This window comes from Cimex lectularius, unplaced genomic scaffold, assembly GCF_000648675.2.
Source record: "Cimex lectularius strain Harlan isolate CLEC.00 unplaced genomic scaffold, Clec_2.1 scaffold32, whole genome shotgun sequence".
Classification (NCBI taxonomy): Eukaryota; Metazoa; Arthropoda; class Insecta; order Hemiptera; family Cimicidae; genus Cimex; species Cimex lectularius.
Genome location: NW_019392689.1, coordinates 1,061,475 through 1,072,508, shown reverse-complemented (window position 1 = coordinate 1,072,508; position 11,034 = coordinate 1,061,475). Strand labels below are relative to the sequence as shown.

Sequence of the window (11,034 nt, the reverse complement as noted above, 5' to 3'; positions counted from 1 at the left end):
GTGATATTGAGAACAACAAGGCGCCCGGCCAGAGAGAAAAACAAGTGTGTACCATTCAACAGATGGTTTGAAGAAGCCTAACACCGTCCTCCAACTAAGCCTCTGATCATTCAGCAGGCCAATCACAGGTCGGAGGCTTAAAATAAAGAAAACTGAATTGTATTTTTTATTTACTAATTTTTAATAAGAAAATAAAATAGATTATGCCTCAGCATAAACAGTTACTTTACTGTGTTTTAGTAGAGAAAATAATTATTCAAAAAGTTTACTTAGGTCACCCAAAACTTTCCCAGACAACATTTAATATAGCAATTTGATGATGAATTGATGTAATTATGTACAATACATTTTCTCCATCATAACACTGTAATTTCCAAACAAGATTTATGCCTATTAAAAATAATAATAATGATAATGATTATTTGGAGAAAATGAGATGCGGTCTGGTGAGACGGAGATTTAGAACATTTTCTTAATCATGCCAATGTTTCGATCTTTATTGAGATATAGGCATGGATATGGGCCCTGAAGATCAAAACATTGGCACGATAAAGAAAATGTTTTTAATCATTAATTAATGGTCACTAAATACCACACTTACTATATACTTTTTTTTATAGTAATACTTTACTAAAATAGAAAAATACAAAAATTGGTACAAAGTATAATAAGCCTAGCTAGGAGCCATCTGCTGAAACCTATTAAAAATAATAGGTTTTTATTATTTGTAAATAATAAATGGAACTTTTAATTCTATCATTGCTTATTAGAATATAAGATTTGTAGTTTGTTTATTATATATAAAATCTTTCAAAAGATTTGTAATAAGATAAACAAATGGACAAAATAATATAGAATCAAGCTCAATCAGCATAAATCTATATACATAAAACAGTTCCGTGACTGACAGACAATGCATAAACCAACTCCTGGATCTAAAGGGCTGAAATTTCGACAGTGCATTTCTATAATGACATGGATAGCTGCCAAGAATGGATTTTTTGAAATTCCATCCCTATCTTCTATATATACAAAACACTTCCTGTCTGACAGACAATGCACAGACTGAACCGCTGGATGTAAAGGACTGAAATTTTGACAGTCCATTCCTATAATGATATGGATAGCCACTAAGAATGGATTTTTTGAAATTCCATCCTGAAGGGATGGATAATTTTTTACCATGTATAGACTAAAGTGAACTGAAGAAGAGAAGAATTTGGGACATTATATTAGGACATTATATATATAGCACTCTGCATTGAACTAGAAATGCACATTGAAACAGTCTCATGTGGTCGAAGTCGTGGTTAAAAGCTAGTCACGTCATATAAACTTTACAAACAAAAAAGTGGACCATGTTCTGTCTCTCACAATTGATAGAACTATACCATACAATCGATACAGCTAAATATCTGGGAATGACCTTAGATGCCAAATTGAGATGGAAAGAGCACATGAAGAAAAAAAGGGCAGAAATAGGTTTAAGGTATAGATAGAAAACTACTCTAGTTAAAAGGACATGGCTCAAACCTTACTGTACATACAAACAAGTCCTAAAGCCTAGTGGACTGGTATTCAACTATGGGGTTGTACTCAAAACAGCAATATTAAAATTATACAAACACTCCAAAATAAAATCTTACATAACATGGTTAATGCACCTTGGTATGAAGGAATAAGGACTTACATAGGGTTATTAGGATCCCTTAGGTCAAGATTTGAAATAAAAACAACTATTTGCTAAGTTGCATGAAAGGAACCCAATCTACAATTTTTCATCTTGTCTTTCTCAATTGTGCAATTAACTTTTGCAGCTAATTTTCTTTTTTTTCTTTCTTTAATTTATAATAAATTGTAAAGACTGTAGGTACAAAAGTATAATTTAAGTTTTTCGTAAAATGCCTTGTATATATCTTTAGGGAGGCATTTTCCCACATAAATAAAAATGAATGATTCTTAAGCTTAATGAGTAAACTTACAGGCATTCATTCATTCTATATCATTTTGTTGGTGAGAACCCTTGCCACCCCAAGGACCCACGCCGACTGATCTGGGCACCCCCAAAAAGCACCACCCCATACGCTCATTCTCTTTTGGGTGTACACCTAATTTCGGTAGCATTAGGAGGATTTGGATAAAAACCTTACATGGCAGCAGTTGCCCCTGGAAAAGTCCACATCCTCCCCATTTCCTAAGGCCATTTGCCCTTTGCATGTAGAGCATTCCTCCGGAGACCATGTAAGCCAGCCAACATAGCACCCACAGAACGTCCCAGGTTCTTCACATCTTAATAGCAATAATTTGGTGCTTAAGGCTTCAGTTTGTTTTCTTTTAAAAATTCAAACAGTATTCTAAAAAAACATTTCATTTTCCAAACCTTCTTCTTTCTTCTGTACCTCTTTGCAACTGAAGAACTTCCAAAATGGAATTTCTTGCAACTTCATACTCTGGAAAATCAAACATGATATGCTGCATTGTCTTGGGTTTATTAAATGTTTCACAATTCGGGGAGGGTCTTAAACAAATTCTATTCTGATTAGCTTCACATATTTAGTGATTGGACCTCATTCAACCAGAGAAAAATGCCTTGCTTTCCCTCATTGCAGAAATCCAGGAAATGTGTCAGTGTTTGCGAATGAGTCTTAAAAAAAAGAACCTGCCTTATCACCTTTTCCATTCCTATGCCAATTTTTTTAGTTTATACCCTCTTTACATCAGATTTTGGTAATTTGATTAATTAAGAGTAATCAGTTCAATGTAAGTAATGTACAGTGCCAGGGACTTAAGGGCATACATCGATACCATTCAAGTGCAAGTTTATAAGAATTGAGTGATGTGTCACTTCAATGTAGACAAAGTATATGAGTTCCCAGGACACAACTTTTGCAGATATAAGACAATTTTAGATGTGATAACACTACACATTACTTACCTTTACTGTGCTAAAGTTGATGGTGGGTGTTGGTCTTGAGTCGGTGAACACATGCTGATCCAACACATTTATTAAACAGTTCCTCACTGAAGATGGCACAAAAGCCAAAAAACATTTTATTAACACAAAAAACCCCTAAGTATAGATGTACCCAATGAATGAGCCATTGCCGGTTGAACTTTATTGTTTTTTATTGTAGACCAAAATTTCACAAGATACAGGTAGCTTAATTGTAAATACAATTCTTATTATGTGGCGTTTCGGGATCTTTTATCCTATAATAATGCAAACTTTAATTTCTGATTTTAAAAAAAGTTTGAAGGTGAAGATCTTTTAGGAACACAGTATAATATAAAATATGAGAAATCGTTTATTATAGTCTATTAATATCATTAATTATAAATAATAATAAATAAATGTCCTTTGATACGTTTTGTACTAACTGAAAGATAAAAAAATTAAAACATTTGTCTTAACATTAAATATTTTGTGCATTATTTGAATTAACATAACAAACATTTAATACATTCGCTTGTTCAACCAAAGAACTGTTCTGCAAAAGGCCTAAGAGTAACTTTAACTAAAATAGGATCCTTTGTCCTCAATATAAGCAATGGAACGATTTGTATTTCTTCTGGCTTTGTTAATGTTTCCAAATGGGTGAACCTTATTAAAGTAGAGAAGATGATTTTTAGTTCCATAGACGCAAATTTCTGGCCTAAATAATGAATTTTTCATAAGTACGCTTTCATTAATGATTAATTTTAATATAGCAAATACCAATGCAGTTACGAGGTCCAGCACTGAACGGAATATAAGCGTAAGGGTGCCTCTTAGCACATTCTTCAGGAGCGAATCGTTCAGGATCAAAAACCTCAGGGTTTGGAAAATATTTTTCATTTCGGTGTACCATGTAGGGGCACAACAAGACATTAGTGCCTTTCGGTATTACCATGTCTTCATCTGAACAATTTAAATAGCTGTTTTATATTTTAAACAACATGTATGAATGCATGCTTACTTAATTTAGCATCAGTAGTCATCATTCTAGAAAAATACGGGACACTGGGATAAAGCCGTAAAACTTCTTTAATAACTTTATCAAGATAAGTCATATCTTGCAAATCTCTTTTCGTAACTTCTCTCTCACTATTACCAAAAATAGAATATTGCTCTTGGAACACTTTTTCCTAAAATTATAAAGTTAATATGTTAATGGGTATAAAAGTAGAAGCTTATTTACCTGGATGTCTTCATGGTGGCCTAATAAATACATTCCAAACATAATGGCAGCAGAAGTGGTATCGTGTCCCTGCAGAAACAAATTGTATACTCATAATTTCAACAAATATTTATAAATAACTTACTTCAAACATAAAAGTGTCAACTTCTTCTCTTATATCTTTTATTGTGAATGAATTAGGATATTTTATATCCGTTTCAATCATGCTATCTAAAAATGCTTTTCTCTTCTTGCCAAACATGTCATCCTCTTCTTCAAATGATACATTTCTTGTTGCATATTGCTGTTTTCTTTCACGGATAATCTTAAGAACAATGATTATAAAATATTAGCTTTAACTCAATGAAATTAACAATAATTTACATAATTTAAATTACATTTTCTGTGAATTCATGCAGTATTTTCAGTTGTTTCTTGAATTCCCTGCCCATGGAAGAAAGATTGAAAATAAACGGTCTATACAGCCAGAATTTCAGTGCTCGGGCAACAGCTAGTGATGCAACACTTAACAAATTATATAGAATGGTTATAATAGGTATATCAATTTTGTTTTTGTTTTGTTTTGTTTATAAAGGCTACCTTTTGATTGATTCAACATATTCCTTGCCTTCGTTTTCTTGTGAATTCAGTTGGATTCCCATGGCAGTATCTCAAAAGCAAAAAAAATAAAAATAAAGCAATCAAACAAAGTAAGAAGTTTTTAAACAAAATTTTCTTACCACATATTACATCTAAAGTGCATAATGTGATGAAATCCTCTATTTTCAACGCCTTTTTACCTTGCTTAAGCATTTTTTTCAACAACGTTCTGGAAACAATCAAATTCATTAAAATCACAATTTGTTTAACATTTCATTCTTGTTACCTTGCATGGTAGTTTATCGAATTTAAATTATCTTGGAGGATTCTGAAATGAAACGTTGGTGTAAGTATTTTTCGTCTGGCATGCCACTTCTTTCCTATAAAAAAAAAATTAGCGTACATAAAAAAAAATCATATCTACATGTTTTTAGTTGGTCCTAGTTAACCAAAGTGATTATTTAAGTTGATTTTTTAATTTTTGTGTAAAGTGTGGTTGAGATGAAAAAACCGTGCCACCAGCAGATCTTGAACACATGACTTGGGCTATCATGACACCAACTCATCATCTTGTGACAATTATGTTTCACCTCTACCACACTTTACATAAAAATTATAAATCAATTTAAATAGGTGTATTTTTGTCTTTTTCCTATGGTTGTGGCACTTGTAACTGACGTGGGTTTCCTTTTGGTGGAATATCACCAACCTGGTTTTTCTATTTGTGTATATATTTTGGGTCAACCAGTCCCCTCTTCAGCACATTTGACAATTATATGTAAGTATATTACAAATCTTAAGATTGTGATTAAAATTGTTAATTATGCAGATATATGAGAGGTAAGGTCAATGGTCTGCATGTAATTAACAATTTTAATAGCAATCTAACAATTTTTAATATACTTATAGTTGTCAAATGTGCTGAAGAGGGGACAGGTTGTAAGGTTGTCCTCAAATGTACGCACAAAAAGAAAACCAGGTTGTTTGATATTCCATCAAGAAGAAACCCACATCAATTTAAGCAAATATCATATATCATTGCTGATCATCCTGGTTATATTTTTTATATTTTTGAGCTGAATGTTTCTGTCAGCATTTGATCTGCAATGTCATAAATTTACTGAAAATTTCGTTAAAATTAATTGAAATAAGAAAATAGCACTGGTTTTCTATAGTAGCACTAAAATAAGCAACTTAATACATGGTATAACGGTAACATACATGGGTTTGCATCAGCAGAGGTTATATCAACCCTCAGGGTGCCGGTGTTTTAAAAAAAAAAGCCCATTTGTAAGTATGTCGGGTTCGAATGCACGGCCGCTGGATTTGAACCCGGGACCTTTACCTTACAGTGATGAGTGCTGTTGTGGCCACCGACACCCCTCATGGTAATGTTCATGAATTTATATTACACTTAAATGTTTTGTAATTATTAGACAAATGAATTGGCAAAACTTACCAGAGCTGACAAGCAGACCTTCATTGAGCCAAGGCAAGAGTGGATTGTATTCTAGGCCTTTTTCAATATGGTGAACACTTCCCATTATTACCTAGTTAAAAATTAATTTTAACCATTACAACATTTTTAATGATCAAATGATTTTTGTGAATCATACCTCCAGGTCTTCGGGTTGTTTGATCATCACAAAAGGTAAGCAAGCAATCCAGAATTTACAAAGCCTTGGTTGCTCTTCAAAAATAGTAGTCAGAAAGCCAATAAGTTCTAAAATGAAAAAAATTCTGTATTTTAAATCTTTGGTGCCCTAACATGATCATTGGTGCCATAAGTTCCTCCAAAAAGGTTTCTTACAATTGTAAAATCAATGCATGCAAATTGTTACTAAAATGAGCAACATTAAAGAAAGAAAGATGACTAAATACTGGGGAATAATAAATCTAAAAGATTATATACATAGGACAAATATTGAAAAAATTGACATAGACAATGAAGTACACATTTTAAAAACATTATAAACGTTTTAAGACATTTTTACTCTAAATACAAAACCAGTAATTATTGTTATGAATAAATAAAAATTGAACTTAATGCATAACACTAAGTGATAAAATTAACCTAAAATAAGACGTTTACTGTTAAATAAGATGTTTACATACTTATTTTCAAAACTGTCAAATAAAAATATGTCAATTTTTAGAAGTGTTACATAAATTAATCTTGTGAATTTACTATACTTTGTAGTGGTTGCAATTTTGGATTTGTAATTATTCATATAATTTGGGACGAGTGGTTAGGGCAACCGACTTTTATTTACCATGCTAGTGGTTCTGGGTTTGATTTCCAGCATGGTGCTTTTTAATTGAAAATAAGATGGAAAACTATTTATTGTAAAGTGGGTTTACCACCATCTGTGATGCCCAATAGATAATTGGACGTTAAGCCTTCCTGAATATTTTTTAACAATTATTATAATTAAATTCACTAATTTTGTGGTCCGCTTGACCAATTAATATATTACAATTAAGCTTTTTAGTTGAGATAAAAAAGTCAATGGCACGAGCGGGATTCAAACCCACGATCTTCAGCTAGCTACTCCGCTGCTCTACCACTTGAGCTATTGTGACCTCGATCCACTCGGACACTAACTTCCCATCTCAACTGACCTCATTGGAAAATGGCAAAAAGGAGGCAAAATTCAAAAAGGTGGGGTTGAGATGGGAAGTTAGTGTCCGAGTGGATCGAGGTCACGATAGCTCAAGTGGTAGAGCAGCGGCGTATCTAGCCGNAATTTTTTGCTTCCGTACTCTGTCGAAAACCATGGAGCGATATTTATTTCCGGAAACAATGATCGATAAAATGACCCCGCCGAACCACTGTTGTACCAAATGCTCCAGGCTTTTACCCATTTATTAATCAGGGAACGTTTGGTGTCAGACTTTGGCAATTTGATGTCAATAAAATCCCCGTCCTTTGTTGCGCGTTTAGCTAACAAGTCCACGATTTCGTTGCTCTTTATACCACAATGCCCCCTACTCCAGCAAAAGACTACAGTTTTATTTTGCGATTTGAAGTTAAACGCCTTGTCTATTACTTCCGTTATTAAATAATCGCATTTGGAGTTTGGGTGGAAGTTTTCTATTTGGGCGATGACACTTTTGCTGTCTGTTATAATGCAGAATTTGTTGTCATCTAGAGTCGTCAGATAATCAAGGGCTCTAATCAAGGCAAATAACTCAGCAGTGAAGATAGAAACCGTATCAGTTGAAAATTCTGAAAATTATTTTAAACAAAATCTGCACTTTCAAACTATAATAAATACATGGAAGAGATTTTTTGTTTTAAATACAAATAAGCTTTATGTAAATTTGGAATGGGTGCTGGATTCACTTTCACCAGTAGTTGGACAAGGTTGAATTTCAAGCTTTTTTCTTCAAACAAAAACTGCTAATTTCACATTTTTTCCAAATAAATAACAGAATGTTAAAATTATTAGTGAATTGAAATTATTAAGAATCCAAAGTATTCATTAATATAATCATTTAAATTAATTACGCTTTTTATCTAAGGTCTTGGTTGATATGAAAAAGCAAGTGTCAGCACAACCCTTGGATAATACGCTTCTGCTCTAACTACATGAGTTATCATGACAAAAACCCACTCAATGGGGTTTGGGTTTGTCGGTTTGGATCCTGCTTACGACATTGGCTTTTTCATTTCAATCAAGAAAGTAGATAGAAAGCATAATTAATTTCAATTATGACTACTAAATACATATATGGATTAATAATAATAATAATTAATGATTAGAACTAGATTATTGTTGAATATCATGGATAAGCAAAGAAGAAGAAAAAAATCTGACCTAACAGAAGTGTGGCAAGCAATGGTAGGTTTTTTAGCGGCATATTTACAAATCACTCTCAATTCACGCCGAGAGAGGTGTATGTAATTTCTTCAACCTGACGATGGGCTCGAAATCGTTGCTAACAACTAATCTGTAAGTAGAACCACCCTTTACAAAAAGTGCCCTTTACAATTCCCCTAAAGGTTGCTTTCGATATGACCCTATGACCAAAAATACAGTTCAGGGATAGACATTCCTACATTTTTTGGACAAAACCCATTTTTACTAACGGTCAACTATTTGTTGTACTAAGTGGAGTAAGGCACATAATTGCTGGTTTAGAAATTAAGGCAACTGGTAATCAAGATCAAGCTGTCTGGATATACTACAAAGACAGTGTATCCAAAAGTACATTATGAGCAAAATAACTCTCAATGATTCCGATTATATCAATGGGGCTATTGCCCCAAGGGGCCACGTGTTTGGTAAATAAAAATGGAATTTTTTAAATCGAAACGTCTAGAATAGTACGTAAGGGAAGGAGATTTCCATAAATAGTTTAAAATAATCACATTAAATGATACATCTCATTACAATATCTATGAAAGTTTAGAAGCTAAACGTAAAATTCGTATGAATGACAAACTCCGAGAATATGTTCCCTTTCAGTTATTTTTTCCAGATTTTTCCACCTTTTGAAAATTAAACCAACCCTTTTACAAGTGAAATTCAATCTTTTGCAAATCAATGTCACTCTTTTGCAAATTAAATTCACTCTTTTTTAAAATCAATTTTACCATTTTGCAAATTAAATTCACTTTTTTGCAAATAAATTTTTCCCTTTTGAAAATTAAATTCATCCTTTTGCACATTAAATCCACCCTTTTGCAAATCAATTTCACCCTTTTGCACAATAAATCTACCCTTTTGCAATTTAAATTCATTCTTTTACAAATCAATTGTGTCCTTTTGCATATTAATTCCACCCTTTTGCAAATTAAAATCACTCTTGCAAATTAATTTTGCCCTTTTGCAAATTAAATCCATCCTTTTGCACATTAAATCCACTCTTTTGCATATATAAATTCACCCTTTTGCTATTTAAATTCACTCTTTTGCAAATTAAATTCATCCTTTTGCACGCTAAATCCATCTTTTTACAAATTAAATTCATATTTTTGCAAATTAGTTTCACCCTTTTGCAAATCAATTTCACCCTTTTGCACAATAAATCTATCCTTTTGCAATTTAAATTCATTCTTTTACAAATCAATTAATTGTGTCCTTTTGCATATTAATTCCACTCTTTTGTAATTTAAATTCACTCTTTTGCAAATCACTTGTGTCCTTTTGCATATTAATTCCACCCTTTTTTCAAATTAAATTCACTCTTTTTCAAGTCAATTTTACTTTTTTGCAAATTAAATTATTATTATTAATTTATGGTTAAAATAGCTGAAATTTGTTCGAAAATGAGCGGAAAGAAATAAATCAAAATACCCCACGGTTGAAGCTTCGCCACTTTGAGCCCTTCGCCGAAGACCGGAACGGACTTTAGTCCTGGAAGCTTGGACATGAGCTTTGCAGTCCTGAACCCAGCCGCATGCTCGACGGGTACAAAAGCAACGATTATGATCAGCACGACGATGACTATGAGCGCCAACTCCAACATCACTCATCGAAGACCGAGAAACGTTTGCCGGCCGAGAAGAGACGCTGACGACCGAAATCCCAGGTCCTTGCAGAACCCCTCCACGAAGAAGTTCCCAACGTTGTTCTTTATTTCGAATTATTTTAATCTCCCTTTTGTTTCTTATTTTACGATAATAGTGTGATTATTCTTTGTTGTTTGTTATCAATAGATAAACAAACGACTGCATCTATTTCAACAGTTTTAAGGAAATATCAAAAATTGATGAGTTATGAAGACTATAAAAAAATGGTGAATTATTTGTATTTATAACCCAGGAGTTGTGTACTAAAAACCGGATAATTGGGAAAAAGTTAGGCCCTTAAATGCCACAATAAGCCGTCGTCCTAGAAAATTTAATATCCACAAAACCCTCCTAATTTGTCAGAGAGCTAAGCTGAAATGCGTCTCGAAAATCCAAAAGTTAGTTGTTTTGGGTTGATAAATAATTAATTAATAATCACAAATGACAAAGCGAGATTTGTTAAATCATATAAGCACAACGGCAATAAATGATCTTGGTCACGCCAAATCACTCTAGAGTCTAGTCTAAGTGTCTCAATGTGTTTGAAGATATTTAGCACTTTTCTTTTTCCATATGCTACGGATATTTCTCTAACTTAAAGTTAACAATAAATAAAGTTAGAAAGGAAATTTGAACAGGAAAAAGTTATGCTATATTATAACAAGTCAACCCTGGCGCACATCGTTCGCGTTTTGCGCGGGAGAAAATCGCAGAACTTGGATACAACTGCGTTCCGCCACTCCCTGCTTATATCCCTGG

The 11,034-nt window shown here is 33.0% G+C and overlaps 1 protein-coding gene across 1 annotated transcript; it reads right to left on the bottom strand.

Annotated features, from left to right (window-relative positions):
- Positions 1-3,118: 3,118 nt before the first annotated feature.
- On the bottom strand, positions 3,119-10,342 carry LOC106665122 (cytochrome P450 4C1-like). Its single transcript, XM_014391333.2, has 12 exons — positions 10,061-10,342; positions 6,374-6,480; positions 6,217-6,307; positions 5,044-5,137; positions 4,898-4,986; positions 4,758-4,827; positions 4,556-4,682; positions 4,303-4,482; positions 4,179-4,247; positions 3,957-4,125; positions 3,716-3,898; positions 3,119-3,653 (listed from the first exon to the last, which is right to left on the bottom strand). Exons 1-12 carry the CDS (start codon positions 10,230-10,232, stop codon positions 3,472-3,474), a joined length of 1,533 nt encoding a protein of 510 aa, XP_014246819.1. The 5' UTR covers positions 10,233-10,342; the 3' UTR covers positions 3,119-3,471.
- Positions 10,343-11,034: the final 692 nt, after the last annotated feature.